General features: G+C 42.2%; 1 protein-coding gene across 1 annotated transcript in view; it reads left to right on the forward strand.

Annotated features, from left to right (window-relative positions):
* The window catches only part of Cad89d (cadherin 89D), a 53,015-nt gene extending 36,027 nt beyond the window's left edge, over positions 1 to 16,988 (forward strand). The window contains exons 8-21 of the mRNA XM_078197424.1: positions 298 to 456; positions 1,380 to 1,557; positions 3,008 to 3,275; positions 5,126 to 5,429; positions 5,952 to 7,672; positions 10,049 to 10,261; positions 10,851 to 10,939; positions 11,433 to 11,516; positions 11,588 to 11,656; positions 12,143 to 12,346; positions 13,082 to 13,285; positions 15,149 to 15,331; positions 16,321 to 16,682; positions 16,909 to 16,988. Of these exons, the coding sequence (XP_078053550.1) occupies positions 298 to 456; positions 1,380 to 1,557; positions 3,008 to 3,275; positions 5,126 to 5,429; positions 5,952 to 7,672; positions 10,049 to 10,261; positions 10,851 to 10,939; positions 11,433 to 11,516; positions 11,588 to 11,656; positions 12,143 to 12,346; positions 13,082 to 13,285; positions 15,149 to 15,331; positions 16,321 to 16,682; positions 16,909 to 16,940 (4,070 nt within the window). The 3' untranslated portion in view covers positions 16,941 to 16,988. The remainder of the gene's footprint in view (positions 1 to 297; positions 457 to 1,379; positions 1,558 to 3,007; positions 3,276 to 5,125; positions 5,430 to 5,951; positions 7,673 to 10,048; positions 10,262 to 10,850; positions 10,940 to 11,432; positions 11,517 to 11,587; positions 11,657 to 12,142; positions 12,347 to 13,081; positions 13,286 to 15,148; positions 15,332 to 16,320; positions 16,683 to 16,908) is intronic.
* The last annotated feature ends 2,155 nt before the right edge of the window (positions 16,989 to 19,143 follow it).

Consider the following 19,143-nt stretch of genomic DNA (forward strand, 5'->3'; position numbering starts at 1 on the left):
TAGTATTTATTTCAAGTTAAAAGTGCGCCGCATTCTTCTCAGTGTTAGTTCGCGAAAAACAAGTCACCTGGTCCAACACTCTTCATTTACAATCTCACTCGATTCGACTATGACGTAACCCAAACGCTCTTATCTTATACCCCACACTATTATGATGAAAATCGATTCAATCGCGCTGCGATTCGATCGCGCTTCGTTTAAATTGCGCCTCGATTCGATCGCGCCGCGATTCCGTTGTTTTTTGCGAACGGTGAACGGGGTACGGGGATTTTTATGGGTGTGTTGTTTGAACCGTAGGTCCGGAGTCATTGGAACCAGACTTCGTCGGAGCCCCTTACGAGTTTTGGGTCGGTGCCAATGTGCCGGTCGGCACTAGCGTCGGTCAAATCCGCTTAAACGACGCCGTGAAGACAAACGATTTGATCTACGATCTTCTTCACAGCTACGAGGACGGGGGTGAGTCTCTCTACAATGGCTATTAATTAATTAACGTCCACCGGTGTCGCGGATCTTATGGCTAATTGAGACGCATGGCTCCGCGGGGGTCGATCGACGCCCTTCGAGCTATGAATGTTCTCAGGGAAGCTGGAGATCCATATTATTATCTAGCCTCCTTTCGATGCGTTACGTTGTTTATTGATAGACGTTTTTGTTATCTTATGTGCAAATATTTTATTTTAATTTAATATTAAGATATATTTGTCTGAATAGTGGAGTTTGAAGAAGAAGGCTTTGGAAATCTTGTTTATAATAATAATTTGATTTTTGGAGTAATGGAATATTGAATTGAATTTTTTATAGAATTCTAATGGTAGTTTGTTATGAATTCAGAGCTAATTTTCTGAGTCACGGTTTAAAATGACAAGTAGGCGTTTAATATTATATTTACCAAGCAGGAATGAAGTGTATACCTTAATAATGTGAGAAGATCGAATTCATTCGAGTTTTATAAATTTTCGCAATAAAAAGACTAGTTTTATCGATTTTAAATTGATAAAATAAAATATTAGATATTAAATAATTGCAAAATAAAATATCAGATATTATCCGCTTTATACGGGCGCTAAATATAAAGAATATATAACAAATAAATGGTATCGTAAATGCAGAGTAAAAATAACAATATTGGCAAAGAAAAAGATGTAACAGAATACACTACATTGCTACACTAATACGCTACAGTAGAGTTACTTAGAACAACCGTGGAAGCTCATGGATTCCTAACGACCGCAGACTTAAACATTCAACCCTAATTCCCGTGCAACAGCGGCGGCAAAGCCGGCTCTCTCCTCTCTCTCTCTCTCTCTCTCTCTGCTCTCTCCCTCTCACGTTTAATACGCGACACATGCTGCATACAATATACGGCGACGGTGTTTCAGTTCCGTTCGCCGTCGAGGAGCGTTCCGGCACGATCACGGTCGTCGAGGAGATCGAGCGGTTCGACCGGTCGACGTACGATTTCGAGGCGGTCGTTACCGACGAGAGGGACCTGATGCTGATCACAAACGTCTCGATCCACGTGGTCGACCCTAACGACGAGAGGGGGATTTTCACGAGGTAAGTGAAACTCTAACGGCGGGGCGACCGTGTCTCCCGGCAGCAGATTTTAACGAGCTACGAGCGAAACCTTCCTTCCCTCCCTCTCTCCCACCCTCTCTTCCCTCCCTCTCGGACGCAGATTGTTTCTCCTTGTAATTGGGGAATTAAGATCGATGCCGTAGATAGCGCACACGTTCGTGGAATCGTTTAGGCGAATTTTATGGTGGTTCGCACTACGATGGGTCGGTGAAGCTTAACTGGTTGTTTATGGTGTTCCTTTCCGAGACGGCGATTCGACGGCTTAGGGGACTCCGTGAAATTGGAGCGACTCGTTCGAACCTAATTTTTGAATTTTTCGATTGGTAATTTATAAAATACTAGAGTTTAAAATCAAATACTTAAGCTTATAGAACATTGTAAAATTAGAACGATTTATTCGAACTTAATTTGAAGATTTTTTTGTTCGAAATTGTCCTCTTTTTTAAGTTAACTGCACACTGTAATAAAGGTTAGGCGAATTTAATCTTGTTATTATTAAATATGATTGGTGTTAGATGGACAAGTGTTAGTGATATAGTGTAGGGATTATTGTTTAGAAGATGCTCTCCGTGGTAATACAAAACGATACAAAGACACCATGTATATTTCGCTATCTCCTTTTATTTCTCTCCTCTCTCCCTCTCTCTCTCTCTCTCTCTATCTATCTATCTATCTCTCTATCAATCCATCTATTTATTCATCTCTCTTTGTCTCACTCTTGCTCGCACCCTCACGTCTTCCTTTCCCTTTCACTCTATCCATCCACACGAAACTTCGACAAACCCAGGCAATAATTCCAGGTCGCTCGAAGCTGGCCAACCGCCTGTGCAAACATTCTCATTCATTCCGTATTGCACCACTCTCGCTCTCGACCATTCTTCCTTTCATACTACATACATAGCAGAAAGAAAGACCCCACAATAGTAAAGAACATCGACCGGTTCGAATTCTTGGCAAACACAGATACGAGTAAACTGGCTTGCAAAGAGAGAGAGAGAGAGAGGGAGAGAAAGCGCGCATGTGTTTACTGCTGCACTAAGAAAGTGTGCTCGAATCGGTTTGACGGCGCTTGAGGGGGTTGTAAAACGGGTTCGAAAACAACCGAGCTGTTCGCCAAGGGACGATTATTGGAGGCTGTACCGGAGAGAGGAAGAGAGAACAAGAGAGATAGCGAAAGATAGGGAGAGCTAGAGAAAGAGATAGCGAAAGATAGGGAGAGCAAGAGAAAGAAATAGCGAAAGATAGAGAGGGAGCAAGAGAAAGAGATAGCGATACAGAGTAAGAAAGAGGGTAATAGAGAGGGTGGGGGAGCAATTGATAGGTTGATTTCGCCGGGCCGCCGCTAAGCCGGGCGAAAGGTCAGGAGTGAACGGCTCCTGGCGGGAGAGCAGTGTTTGCTTATCCAAAACTCGATGGCCGTTGATTGCAGGGGAACGACCACCGCCCCGCTGGTGTTCCACGCTAAGGAGAACGTGCCGGGCACGTACATCGGTCAGGTGCTACCTCAAAACAGCACCACCGGCACGTCCGCGACCAGCGGCGCACGGTTTTTCATCGTCAATCAGCAGGACGTACCCGATATCTCGATCACGGAGGACGGCGCTTTGTACGCGCCGCAGGGCCTCGACCGCGAGACCAGGCAGAATTACAGCATCACCGTAATTGCAGAGAGCCACCGTGGGGTCGGAGTTTTCCAAGTAAGTTTTTCCCTCCCCCCGGTAATTAACCCCTCGGCCGTGGACGGTGGGGAAAGGCGAGGGCCGAGTACCGGGTGCGTCGAACTCGTTAAACGCCACTCCGGGGAATTTTCTTTTGCCGATTCGAAGCGCGGACAAATTGATCGAGCCGGGACGTCCTTTGAGATCGACGCGATTGGAGACGCGTCGGGACTGTCGCCTATCCTTCGCTTTAGTCGCCTACCCTTCGTTCTAGTCGACTTTTTTTGGGTCCCCATGGAATTTTAACTCGAGGACTATGATTTTAAGTGGTTGCAGTTCTCGCAAGCGTTGTTTCACGCGTTTTATATTTTTAGATCTTTGATAGTTTGATATTTTGAGATCTTGATATTGTTTAATCGAATTTTTGGAGAAAGTTGTTTTGTTGTTGAAAGTGTTTAAGCATTTTTTAGAGTCATTGTATTAATAATTTGTTAAATAAAAAATTAACAATTGACTCTTGTGACTCCTGCCAACAATTTTGCTGGTTGACAATTTTTTCAATCTGAGCTTTGTCGATGTAAAAATTATTTTTGGGACGTGGTACTAGTTAACAATTTTCGTGGTGCCTCAGAGTCGCCATTCGAGTGAAACTTAAAAAAAACTTAAAAATTAATATATTATAGAAAATACTATAACACAAATTTCCGAAACACATTACGAAGAAAATAAAATTGCCCTAAGTCCAATCCCAAGAAATAGAGATGAATGAAACATGTACCTCCTCCATTCTCTTTCCATAAATGCATCGAATCTCGCGTCGCCGAACGCCGAAATTTTCATTCCGTTTGTTCTCGCGCCGCGCTTTATTTTGCCACGGTCGAAGATTTATGGGATATTCCCATTTTTTTTTTCTTTTTTAATACACTGAAACCTAATATTGGAGTACCGTGTTCCCATAAATTCAGTTCCCTCCGTCGCACACGTTCCGCCATCGATCATCGTTCGACTTACAGGACGCGCATCTAAAATTCTGCAGCACGAAAACTCGATTTCTGTATAATTGAATCAACTATGGTTTTCGAATACTGTTACCGTTTTCAAATAGTTTGTTTAGAAACAGTCAGATATCTGTCATAGTCCTGTTACACGTCGATCTTTATACGGTAGAAACGGGACGGTGTGCAAAAGTTTAGCGCTTCGGAGTCCGTGACCCAGTTTATCCAAAAATTTGTTTTATACGCTTTTCGTGTTCGAACCGGTATCAACGTTGTAACAAATTCGTCCATATTTTTCGTTCTGTATCATTCGTCTATATTTTTTTATTCGACGTCTGAGCGTGTAATATATCTTTTTGTGCGACGCGGTCCTATGTGTTCGATTGATACGAGAACTATATATTAGTTATTTATATTTACTGTATATTATATTGTATTTTATATTTATTTATAGATATTAATAATAATTATAATGAATTCAGTATTTGATACTTTAAATGTCGAAAAAGCAACTTTAATATTATACAAAATTTATTTAATCCTTATTATTAATTTCATACTCATTTATAATATTATTTATAGCAATATGTACATATTAATATAATAATTATACTAAATTAAATTTTTGGTACCCTAAATGCCAAAATGGCAACTTTTGGTTGCTCAATGCTATTCAATCACTATTTAATAATAATTATTAATCTTACATTATTTATTAAGACAATATATAATAATATATATTAAAATATAATAATTACAATCAATCAAACATTTGCTACTTTAAATATCAAAATTGCAATTTCTAATCGTTCAATATTATTATCATTTGATAAAAATCGAAGATCTATTCTTCTCGATGAAAAATTCTTGACAGATTTGTCGAACGTTCCTCAGGTGACAGTGATCGTTCTCGATGAAAACGATCACCCGCCGATGTTCACGGCGTCCTTATACGAAGGACGTATCCTCGAGAACAGCCCACCGGGGACCAAAGTCAATTTGTCGTCCCCCATCGCGGCCACGGACCGTGACGAAGGTATCAATCAAAACTTCGTCTTCAGTCTTCACGGTCAAGGCAGCGAGCTCTTCAGGATCCATCCCACAACCGGTTTAGTCTACTTCGAGGGAATCGATGAGCGCACGCTCGACAGGGAGGCGAAAGCCAACTACACCTTCAAAATCGTCGCCACGGACAACGGTGAGTACCCACCCCCACCCCCACCCCTCTTCCTTCTCCATCGATATCAATCCATCATCGAATCAAAATTCAATCGCTGCGAACCTCGATTAATTTAATCACTGCAACCATTATTTTCACTGTCAACATATCCATTATTTAACTTGTTAACAAGGTTGTGTCAGGGTCTGTAACAAACACGGTTGTATCGCGATGCTGATGCATAATAATAATGATAATGTTTTTAATACGAATATTATTTCGTTTTTTAACGTCGAGGTGAAATTCTATATTATTTTCGTGAATATTTAGATGCCCAGTAAATATGATACACAGGTATCATGCTAATCAAAATAAATTTTCATAAAATAAATAACACTACATAACACTGAAAACGAAGAAGAAAAGATTCAGTAATTCACAGTTTCGATTTGATTAAAAAATACAAAAACGAATAAACAAATAATTTTGCTAGCCGAGATCTGACCTATGACCTCAAAGAGTCAAATATAAAATTTTATATAAACGCCTCGTTGTTTCCAGGCGGGCTACGTTCCGAATCGGAGCTGAGGGTGTCCGTGATCGACGTGAACGACAACGCGCCGAGCTTCATCAGAATGATCGTGCTGCCGGATCAGGGTGTGCGGGTCTCGAGCGAGCCCGATACCGAGGCGGCCTTCGAGAGGAACGACGTGCTCGATACCGGGGAGGCTGTCGCCGGAAGCCGTCCCCACGGCAGCCGTCGATCACCTCTTCTTCTGGTGCCGGAAAACGCGACGATCGGCGCGCCGATAATACGGCTGTTCGCGGAGGACAAGGACGAGGGTGGGAACGCCGCGATAACGTACAGCCTGGGGAACGAGACGACATCCGGCGAGGACGAGGCGGGCGCCCGACGATTCGATACCACCAGCCGACGATATTTCCACCTGGACCCAAGGTCGGCGGAGATATCGGTGGCCAGAGGCCTGCCAGCTGGTACTAACATTCGCCTCCTGGTCCTGGCAAAGGACACCGCCGGTCTGATAGACAACATCACGGTGAGGATCCACGTGGAGGACGTGAACGACCATCCGCCGATCTTCGACAAGTCCTGGTACACGTTCGACGTCTCCGAAGGCGTCTACGCGGGCTACGCGGTGGGCACCGTCCGCGCGGTGGACTCTGACTTTGGAGCGAATGGGAACGTCACTTACGAATTAGTCTCCGGAAACGAGAACCTAGAAATCCCTCAAAACGTGTCTAGAACCTTTGACGTGGCACCCTACGAAGGTATCATCCGAGTAACAGGAATGTTGGACAGAGAAACTGCCAGCACCCATCGCTTGGTGGTGATTGCTCGCGACGACGGCTCTCCTCGGCTAAGCTCGACTGTGGAGATAGAAGTGAACGTCGTGGACGTGAACGACAATGCTCCCTTGTTCTACGGCTACGACGAGACCGAGAATGACATTAAAGGCAATACCTTGCCTCTATACCACGCCTCGATCTTCGAGAACAGCCCTATCGGCACCCAAGTGATCAAGGTGCACGCGAACGACTCCGACTTCGCCGGGAACGGGAATGGTCTGATCCTGTTCGACCTGAGCCACCAGGGCGAGGCGGAGAAGCAGTACTTTGCGGTAGATAGCAAAGAGGGCACGATCACCACGATCGGGAATATAGACTACGAAGCTCGAAGAACACATCGTCTTGTAGTCACTGCCAGCGATCTCGGCTCGCCGGTCAGCCTGACGTCGACGGCGGTGGTTCTTGTGACAGTGGTGAACGTGGACGACGCTCAAGACGAGGCTGTCAACGAGCTGCAGAAGTCGCCTTCGTTCCGGCACAGGTACTACGAGGTAGAAGTCGAGGAGAACGTCGCGGTGCCTGTCGAAGTGGCTCAGCTAGATGCCGCCGACGGTCATCAGACCGATCACATACGGTACAGCATCGTGGCGGACGACTCCAGCTCGCGGGAGCACTTCTCGATAGACTCGAGGAACGGCTCGCTGTATCTGATGACGGACGTGGACAGAGAGGTGAACGATCGATACGAGGCGAAGGTCAGGGTCGACAGGGTGAAGATTGGTCGCGGTATGCCGGTGATGATTTACCCGGTCGTCGGTGAAAGGCTGAATGGTCTGGCGCCTAACGAGGCCAGGGTCGTTGTCAGGGTGAAGGATGTCAACGACAATGCGCCCAGATTCAAGTCAAAGGGCCGGCCCATCCTCGCCGCGATACCCACCACCGCCCATTACGGCTACGAGGTTGTCAAAGTCGAGGTACGTATGCAAGTATGCACGCGCGCATTCAGCCGCGGTATCAGCTCCCGGCTCTCCGGGACCGCCGCGGCCGGCCCCTCCGGCTTCAATTCATTCCGCGTCGCCATCTCTCGCGCCATTCTGCCTTACCCTTTCATCCGCGTCGACTCGCTCCGCGACCCGCCGTCTTCTCGCGCCGGTTCACCTAGCCGCCTTTCTTTTCTCTTCGACGATCTCGCGCGTGCTCCTTTTCGTCGCCGAGCTTTCCTCTTTCTCGGCTCCGAGCTTTCCTCTTTCTCGTCTCCTGCCGTCCTCTAAGCGGACAAGAATGTTTGCCCGTGTTTCGGCCAGCGCGAGAGACCGCGGTAATGGGCTCGCTTTCTGGCTCGATGCATACTATTAAATCCTTGAATAAGTTCTCGCTGTTTCTCAAAAGACAGTATTAGTAGTACTCCGTGCATGGAATTTCTAATGATGATTCATCGGCGAGGAAGTACTGTATGTTACCTTAACCCTTTGACTACTGTTGGCGCCTATTGGCTTCCTGGTACTATAGGCGTCCAAATTAAATTCACCTGTTTCGCCGTTTATTACTAAATTTGATTATTAAATATTGTAAAAAAAATCTTAAGATTAACGTTCGCTTCAAGTAATGTTAGTTTAATGTAATAGAATTCAGTATAATTCTGTTTTTTTGGTAGACCGCTCCGGGAAACGCTATTTTATTTAGACAAAGCTGATTGTTGTCGATGCGTTTCGTTTCCACGAAAGCGCTCGAGTGCCAGTTGGAACGAAATTGATCAAAGAACGAGAAAAATATGGAATACAAGCGGGACCGCGAACGGCAAAGTGATATTAATCGGGGACAATTTGAATTTCAGATCCGAGCCCCGCGCTCTGAAAGTATAATGGAAACATGCTCGGACGAATTAACGTGTGATTCATTCGGACGGGTTTTTTACTTTGCCGCGGACCGCGTAGCACCCTTAAGGGAAATATCGATCGACGTCGTCGCTTTTACTTTTCTCTTTTTTAATTACACCCGGCCGTGAAAGCTCGCGTCCTCCGTCGACGTAAATTTGAAAAATTGCTTTAATTGTCTTGATATATTCGAACGCGAATTGTCGTCTCTGTCGCCGCGGTGCCTTAACCCTTTCACTCTTTCATTTTTATCCTCGATCTCTGCGATTTATTTCTCGAGGCAACGTGTCAAAAAGAGTGACTCTGAGAGACGTTATAAACAATTATAACATGATTTAATCACTTGTTAATATTGTTTATTGCGAAGGCAAGCGATCATTTATTTCTTTCCTGATCGCTATTGTTTTTACCGAGTCGAATTATATTACTTAACGAAGACTTAATACTTTCCTATAATTAATAATAGTTCCAATTGAATGATTAACTCAGTATAATTCTAATGAAAAATTTGCTGTGTTAATAAATATTATCTTTCTAATTTCGCTTTGACAAATTAAATCGCTTTAACTACGTAAGGATTTTAACGGCCAATTTTCGGTATGTTAAAATAAACAAACATCGCGTTTCAACAATATAAAAACCAACTAACCAAAAATTCTCTAACCTCTCAAAAACCGATTCCCTACATAACCTTAACAACCCAGCCAACGTTTAAATTAACAGTCGCGCCGAACTCGCGTTTTCCAAAGCGACGCGACATAAATCCAAGGTCCGTTCTTCCCAGCAGACTTTACAATAGTCGAACGAATCGAAGAGGAAGGATGATTTATCCGCATCCGACGCGCGCGGCAACGGGGGGTAAACTCGCGCTCGCGTTTGTACACACGCCGAGCAAATTGATATTACCGTGCGGCGGCGGCGGCGCAGGTCCTCGAACATCCAGGAGCACTCTGTGTTATTACTAATAGCAGTAGTTGCCGAATAGTGGAGGGACTCCGCTTTGAAGCGAGCCTTCGTCGCCGTGTTCGCCGGTCGGCCGGCCCATAATTCAGGCTTTTCGCGAAGCTGCGAGCTCGCCGGCAGTGCGGCGTCCGAAACGCGCGCGAATTAATTAGGTCCTCGAAGGCATCGTCGAGGGCACTAAGGGCAGTTTTGACCATCCTAATCGGCTATGCCCTTAGCCGATTAAAAACACATTTTTAGAACAAAAATCCAATACTCTACATCCCCTAATTAAAAAAAGAAATACAAATTTTATCATCGACTATTAGAGCTCTTTTCAACCCTTAAACACAAATCACTGCAGTTGAAATAACCACGCGTCGAATATGCCAATATTCCCCATAAACAACGCCATAGCAAAATTAAATAAAAAATCCTGTTACAGTAAAAATTGTTTTTTAATTGTTTCAAACTTCTCGAGGGTGAGAAATCGGTGGAACGGCACGGAATAAAAGGGATTTAATGAATCCGCAGGCGGAGGATCCGGACGAGGGCGCGAACGCGGAGATCCGTTACCAGATTCTTGGCCGGGAGGACGCCCCGCGGTTCGCCATTGACCCACTCAGCGGTCAAGTACGGTCCGTGGCGAGTTTTGGCCGCGACGCTGGACGCGTGTTCGGCTTCGACGTCAAGGCCACCGACAGACGGGGCGCCGAGAACGGTCGCAGCAGCATCGCCAATGTCTTCGTAAGTTGTCCGAAGCACCAATGCGGTGTTTCGCCCGGCTATCTTAACCCCTTACCGACCTAGGTAGCCTATTAACCCTTCCGGTACGAGCGCCGGATATATCCGGCGTCCATGGAACGACCGGTATGGACGAGCGCCGGATATATAACGACGTCCACGTGCTTTCGTGCAAAATCTACTAAATATTAACCCTTTGCACTCGAAGCCATTTTAGCTCTAAATTTGAAATAATTCTTCTGTCTTATAACATTTTCATTTTAAGCGACGAAGCGTATTTTTTATATACCAAATTAATTCTCGTGATTCGTACCAACAGTGCCATATTTAACATTTTTCTAAAATTAAACATTGTGGCTATAAAAATTATTTTAAAAGGTAAAAGAACAATATCAGTGGTGCCTGAGAGTCACCGTTCGAGTGCAAAGGGTTAAAATTATTCATCTCTTTTAAATTGATATCAAATTTAATTCTTCCGTGATTAAAGCTTAAAAATGAACAATTGTCTAGTCCTATTATTAAAAATATTAAGAAGAACTGAGTGCCAAGAACGGCCTTTATTATTATCCAACGCGTTTGTTTGCCTCCGTAGGTGTACGTGCTGGACGACCAGAAACAGGTCGTGATGGTCGTCGGACGTAGACCGATGGACTTGGAACCGCAACTCGAGAACATCACTGCGTGAGTATAATGACGCTGCCGGGAGATTCCGGCTTAACGTGGTCTGCGGATATCGTTAAACTCGGTTCGTTATGTCCGGTTGTTAAAATTGGGGAACGTCTTTTCACTTCTCGCGATGCAGCCATTGTACTGGCTTCACTTTTCCTAACTTACGATTTTTCTTAGTCTTTTATTGCTTTTTAGTAATATTATTGTTTTTGTTATTTTATACTGTTTTATTATTATTTCTTGATATTTTATATTACTTTATTATTTTTAATATTATTTCTTACCATTTTACATTGTTTTCTTACTTTTTATTATTATTTCTATCATTTTACTATCTTTTATTATTGTTCCTTACTATTTTCTATTTTGTACTATTATTTTTATCATTTCAATGTTTATCATTATTATCCCTTATTACTCTATTATATTTTACTTATTATTCCGTTATACTAAACGCGGCGGAAGATCTAAATTAACCAGCAGTTTTGTCAATTTTTTTGTTTAGAGTACTGCAAAACGTGACGGGTCTGGATGTTCGTGTCAGAAAGTTGGAGCCACACATCGAGAAGAACTTGATCGATACGACGTCGTAAGTGGCTTTCATTCACGATAGGCCACGAAACATCGTTTTAAAGTAACGTGCATGTTCTTTGTTTTTAGCACGGACATTTACCTCTATGCCATCGATCCTCACTTGAACGTCATGATAGACATGGACACGTTGCATAAGTAAGTAGTATTTGTATAAAATTATGCTCTTGTTTTCTTGCAATATTCTTCGCACGTTAATTTTATCGCTAGATATTTATTATAATAGCATAATTCTTTTCTTTAGATTAATGTAATATTTTTGTTGAATTTTTGAGTTTGTTAAATTATAATATTTAGTTGCATTTTTCATTAGTGCAATATTTCTGTGAGAAAAGTTAAATAATGTTTGAAAATACCTTTGTTATTAATTTATTTTCAAGTAAATTTATTTTATGATCGATTGATTTTGAAGTAAATTTTTTTTTACTGTACAATTATTTTACTTTAAATCTATCGCATGGTAATATTGCACTGTTAATTTATTTCACCGTAAATTTATTTTACTGTGAAATTACTTTTCTGTGAAATTATTTTACCGTAAAATGATTTTACCATAAATTTATATCCCGGTGGATTTAGTGTATAATAAATATATTTCATACGGACGATTTGCCGTGCTTTCAGCGTGTTCCACAAGAAGAAGTCGGACATCAAGCGGGAGCTGGAGGAATACGATATCCTCGACATCGCCGGAAGTTCACCGCGGCGTAGTAATCAACGCTACTTACTGTCCACCCTAGAAGTGGGCGTCGTGGTGCTCGGCTGTGTCGTCTTTGTGGGCGCCCTCGTCAGCGCTCTTTGTGTCACTTGTGTCCGTCGAAATAAACGGTACGAGATCCACGACGTTTCCACGATTCGGGTTACGTCTCATCTTTCAACGCTTAACCATTTTGCTCCGCTAATTCCCCAGTCAATTTAGCGGGATCCCCTAATAGCAACATGTTTTACCTTTTAATGCGTTATTTGCACAATTAACAGCTCCGGATAATACGTCCATCTCTCGCTAAATCCCCTCTTAGAAATTGCTATAATTTCTTAATAGAGATTACTGTCATTTTATTGATTTAATTCTTCGGAAATGTTCTTGATAAATGATTCGAATTTTTAGAAAATGTTCGATGTAATAATTATGTTTGAATATTTTTTAAAGCTAGTCTTTTTAATACTTCGCGGTCGAGTAGGGGTAGAAAATAATTATTTTTTAATAATGTCACAATTTTTAGTTAATGCGAGGTTTTTTCTTAATTAAATTTTTATATTTCATTATCATTTAAACCTGAATCACAGTAGAAATATTTTATGACGCCTATAAGCGTCATCCGCAGCTAAGAGGTAAAAATTCGGACAAAAGTGCCCTCCATTTCGTTGAAAAACGCTACAGAAAACAGTCTCGTTCGCGAATTTTTCCTCGCGAAAATTCCCTGCGAAAATTGCTATCACCAAATCCCATGAAAAACATGGCGTCGACCGGCGATTCATTTAGCATTTTTACCTGTCACGGAGACGTCCATCACAAACGTCATAAACGTCCCTTATAATAGTATCCCGCATTTCGCCTTACAGTCGGAAGCGTCGGCAGAAAGCAATGTTCTCGACGACCAGCCCGATTGGATTCGCATTGGCAGATCCGACCGCGACGCTGCAGAAGCCGCCGCTCTTCTCGACCTTCGTCGACGGCCTTCATTACGACCCAGAACCGTTCTGCGCCGACATGCCGAGGCGGCAGAGCATCTGCGAGCACGGAGCCAACTGTGTTCGCTTCCACGCGTAAGTCCATTAATTGACGCTACACTGTTTTGTTAGGGACTCGCGGAGCGCGCGCGCGCGCACCGCAGCCACCTCATTGTCAGACCTATTAACCATTTGGGTGCAGAGCACCGGAATCGGGTTTCTCGATGACCTGTTCAGACCTTGCGGCCACGCCTCCGTGCCCCACCGCGCGCGCACCCCGCGGTCTTCGATCCGCCGCGCGAAAGTCGAAATTCGGTGCGCGAGTCCTAAAAAGTCGCTGCATTCGGTTTGTAATTTATTTGGAACGTTTGCAGAAATCGTTGTTTAATGTAACTAGTAAAATGATTTGACACAATTTTAAAAATATGTTATTGAAGTCTAAAACATTAATTGTATTAATTTTCACTGAATTTTTGAATTTTTAATGAGATTTTATTTGATCAGTATGTTCAATTATAGTATTTCCAAAAATTGTTGTATAATCTAGTAAACTTTCTTTAATATAACTTTGCAAACATATCATCGAGTCCTGAATTATCAACTATTCTCATTTTCTAGATATAGTAAGTGCTCAAATTAAAAAATTGCAAAACGCGACATTTTAATTTTATTTTGCAAGACAATATTCGCAAAAATTATTTTTCAATTTGTCAAGTAAATTCTCATTAAATAATTTTATGAACATATCATCAACGCCTAAAATATCACCTGTTCTAATTTTCACTGATTGCTCAAATTAAGAACTCATAAATCTTGACATATTAATTATACTTTATCACAGCACCCAATAACAATATTCACAAAAATCCTTCTTTAATATATCTACTAAACTCTCCCACCATCACAGAAAAAACTTTGATTTTCAAAGCCTTCGATTTTCAAACCAGCTATTTATTCCGTCTCAAAAGACGTCCACAGCTATTATTCACTTTCATCCCCTCGTCGATGGGGCGACTAAAATCCCCGTTGTTCTCGATAAAGCGGTTCGGTCTAAAAGAATTCGAGCGCGGTTTTTCGGATTCCATTTCCGAGTAGAATCAGCGTACGGCGTTTCTGCAATTAATGGCGGCGCGGCCGGAGAAGCCGATAAATTCCGTGGGTGGTGAATCGGGGGCCAGGCCGACCTCCCTCCCTTCGCGTCGCAAGGCGGCCGGTTGCGCTCTTCGACGACAAGGACCGCGGATTCTTGCCGATCTTTTAAGCCGGCCGATATCAGGAAACGCAAACTACGGCGCCGTGGTAGTCGAGGAATTAAATCTGCGGCTATGAAGAAAAACGCGAATTGGAAGAAGAGTTTTGCATCGAATGAATTCATTTTGCAAAATAAATATATTTTAACTCATCTTGAATAAAATTTTGATTATAGATTTAGAATTGTTAAATTTGTTTTTCAAATATTTTTTAGATAAATAATGGTACTGGAAAAGTTTATTATAAAAAGAGCAAAAATTATAATTAATAAATTAAATGTAAATTTGAATTAGAAATTTCGCAACATGTACTTCTCAAAAATGATGTTCATAGATCACCACCACGTTGTCAACAGCGCATAAGTTACGATTGCATATATGGCGGTGATTTATGAACATCATTTTTGAGAAGTATACGTTGCGAAAGGAATGACATCAGCGGACAGAACTTTCCGATAGACCTAATATATCCGATGTTATACAAAACAACTAACATTCTGCAACCATCTGTCTCATTCATTCTATACATCACGACTCACACTCTCGATTCTTCATGTTGCCTTTCATACTCGTCTAATGTTCTTGATTATATAAAACCACCCTTATCCATTACAAAATCGTTCCCTTTGTCTCGCGGAGGCCCGCGATGCATGGAACACTGTTTATCGGAGGGAATTATTTATATATTTTTCGCGAATGTCGACGGTAGTGCCGGGGCTGGTTGCAGGATCGGCGGTAGTAGTAAGCACGCCGGGAGGACGACAGGGACCCCGAAAGGCCTCGAGGCATCCGCGACGTCCTTGCATTCCAGCGGTCAGGATTCTGGGATCGTGGCGCGCGCCTCCTGCCACTGCAGTCACTCGTCGAGCCCCTCCAGCGGCGAGAGCAGCAAGTAAGTCGAATTACTTACGGAGCTATTCGTGCTATCTAAATTGAAAAGAGAGCTTTCGGACGGAGAGGGCGGGAGGGGGGGTACGGGGATCGATCGGGCCCGTTCTCACCGCCGGACGGGAGTCGAACGCGACGGATCGCGCGCCGGCTGCGGCGACGAATTTTAACCAGCCTGATCCCAGCGTCCTGCGATGCTACCTCAGGGTTCTTTCGAACATATCGTCTTCGATATTTGAGCTAGGATAAGATGAAAAGGATGCCTTCTTTAGGTCTGGAAATAATATTTTATCGCGCTGAATTATCAGAGTCATTTTTGCCGATGATATTCTTGACCGAGAATAGTGTATTGTTGTTCAAGAGAATTTTTTATCGGGCATGTAGTTTACTAGGTTTTATAGATTGATCTTTTCTGTTCAATTTGAGGGCGGAATCGAGTCGCTGCGATTTTATCTCGCGAAGTTATGGCAATTTAACGCGATAGTAGACAGGGGTAGTGAAAGTCTTTTGTACTTTGATGTTCTTGGACCTCCATTGAAAAATGATATTTGATGATAATAATATATGAATATTTATACGTATATATTTCTTGTATCTTTTTACTCTAATTAGAGTATTATAATAGTGTAATATAGTTAATATGATTAATGGAATTAATATAATATGAATAGAAGAACCTTGGGGGTGCATTAGACACGTGTCGAGTTAAAATTGCATTTACCTTATTAAACACTTCGTATCCTCTTATGAAATATTAAAAATATATCGTCAAAATCTATACTATACTATATCGTATAAATTCTCTAAATATCATTCATATATATTCCAACATATATTATTATACAATATTCTAACAAATCTAGAGAATTAAATCCGCGGTCTTTATTCGATCTTTTCTCCGCGCACGGACGCCGCTAACAGGCGTGTGTTAATTACCACCTGGGCACGGTCCCCGCCGACCTAATTCGTCGTTGTTTCCCTCCCCCTCGACAGCGGTTACGAGGACTCACTGAAGTCGCTGCAGCGCCGCGAAAGGGTGAACGACATGTCGCGCGGCAGCCACGACACGGCCAGCATCGTCGGCAGACGAGCGAATCAGGCAAACACAAGGCGACGGCAGCGTTTCAACTCGCTCTCGAACGGCGAGTCGGTCTATTCCCACGAGATGACGTTGCAGAGGGAGCAACGTTGCTGCGTGGGCACGGAGAGGCGACGGAAGAACGAGGGGCACACGCGCGAGCACCGTCGCGCCCATTCCGAAGCGGAGAACAATATCACCGAGACGGTGATACACGAACATCCCGGGACCGAGATCACCCTGTCGAGCTCGTTGCAGAACACGTCGAGCATCCACGGTGAGTGCCATGAATGAATTTAGGTATGTCGGGGGATTCCTGGTGGTGACTAGGTGGGAGAATGGGAAAAAATTCGATGGGGGTGGACGGTGTCGCTTTGGGACATCAAATTTCGAGGAGCCTTTGATATTTGAACTTTTTCGCAATTTTTGGGATTCGATGACACATATTTAATACACTTTAATCTCACATAATATCTATCTTTCGATTATCAACATTGTTACAGGTGCATCGAGGAGCAGCCACATGCTATACTAAGGACAACTATTCGTATAAAGGGGAGGTAGAGTTTCTCCGAAAGGAAGCGAGGTATATAGTCTTCCTGGCCATGAGTGATTCTTATCGTCCATAGTGCGAGACGATTCGAGCTCAATTCACCATAATCTGCTCGCGTTTCGCACGATGGTTCCAGCGTGACGAGCAATCATTTTCGACGATCATTCGCGTTGCGAGTGTGGCTTATCGCAGCTGCACGACGCATGGGGGATTCCGTGCTCGAAGGATTCTTTAAAACTCGCGGCGGACGAATATCCTATGTGTTCTATGGGGTTTGAAGATTTCCGTCGTCCAGCCTCGATTTTTATGGGACGCTATGATTTTTTTGGATCGCCACGATTTTTATGGGTTGCTACAATTTTTTTGAGTCGCCACGATTTTTATGGGTTTCTGCGATTTTTTTTGGATCGCCACGATTTTTAAAGGTTTTTGCGATTTTTATGGGTCGCCACGATTTTTATGGGTCGCCTCGATTTTTAAGGGTCGCCTCGATTTTTAAGGACCGCCGCGATTTTTAAGGATCGCCACGATTTTTATGGGTTTCTGCGATTTTGTTGGGTCGCCACGCCGAGTCAGGGCGTCGCATATGGGAAACGAAGCGTCGACCTAGGAGCGCGCAAATAATTTCTTACGGAAAATGTGTCATCACCGTTACCAAAGTATGTAATCATTAATTCGAAAGTCGCTCATTGTTCTTGTAAATACGCGTGAGGATCTGTGTCTACGCCTCGAGGACCTTTACTATAATATTATCAGTATTAATATTAATATTTATTATTGTTATCAATAATATCATTAATATTAATATTTATTATTGATACCAATATTAATATTAATATTTAGTATTGATACCAATATTATTATTAATATTAATATTACTATTACTATTAGTGTTATTAATATTATTATTACTATTACTATTAATGTTATTATTATTGTTACTATCCGTCCTTTTTTATCAACGCTGCGAACGATGGTTCGCAGGATATGTAAATGTTTCGTGTACAGTACGGTGTACATTCTGCGTCGAAGTTGTGTGAATAGTGTGTATTGTAACATTGTCGTATATAGTCCCTACTATTTTTAATAATTGCGTAGGTACTTCGATCGAGAGATTTATCGGATCTACGGGATCGATCTCGCCGACGAACTTTTACAGTTTACGAACCAACACCCACCATTGTCTCTTTTTTACGATACAAATATATATATTAAAATTATCCAGAACCCAAAAAATAAAAGGAAAACCAACTTTGCAAATATAAAAATAACTAAATAAATAGATAAATAATAATAATGATAAATATAGTTTAAATAAACTTAATATAGAAGCCTAGGTATTCTTTTTAATTTACTTGCGTACAATTTTTCTTGATACTCGAGATAATAAAATTATTAACTTTAGTCACTTTATATTTAACTATGCTCTCCAAGTTCGTCCGCGAAGATCAGCATCCCGATGTTTCGACGAACACCACCCGAGCCTTGTGAATACACGAATTTTGTATCGTCCCCTGCTACGACCTGCGAGATCGTTAATTATAAGTATAAATATATAAATATATAAATATATATATATATATTTAAAAATCACTGTAAGAAAGTGTAACATATGTATGTAACATTGTATAATTTATACCGCGGGCCGGGAGGTCCGGCGAGCCGTAGCTGTGTTAATAAAATCGTTAATAAAAGCAAATTCCGACAACATGGCGTCTCCGCCCGGACTTCTTTCATCCTCGGTTCATTTCCGGATCGCACAAGCTCAGCAATTCTCGATCAGTTTTGGCAGCGATTTTTATTAGCCAGAGTTGCAGATCGCTCGATCGGAACTAATAAAATTTTTACATCGTGTAACAGCTCTTTTTAATAGTTCGAAAGACGGAAGAAGACGAACCGACGACGGCTGCTGTAGCGAACCTGCCGAATATAAAATTAAATTAAATTAAAAATTAAAAATTTGAATAAAATTTAACTCTTTGGTCTGGAGACTATTTTAATTCCAAAATTACAAGATATTTGTTGAAAAATAGAAGATACTTCTATTTGGTACTCTATCTATTACACGATTTTTATAAATAAAATTTAAACCATAATTTTCAACGAAAACCTTTAATTAATGATCTGGTTAGAAATTTATACTTATCGAACTCAGTATAGCAAGGATAGTACTGTTCCAACGTAA

The sequence above is a fragment of the Augochlora pura genome, chromosome 3 (genome assembly GCF_028453695.1).
Source record: "Augochlora pura isolate Apur16 chromosome 3, APUR_v2.2.1, whole genome shotgun sequence".
Classification (NCBI taxonomy): Eukaryota; Metazoa; Arthropoda; class Insecta; order Hymenoptera; family Halictidae; genus Augochlora; species Augochlora pura.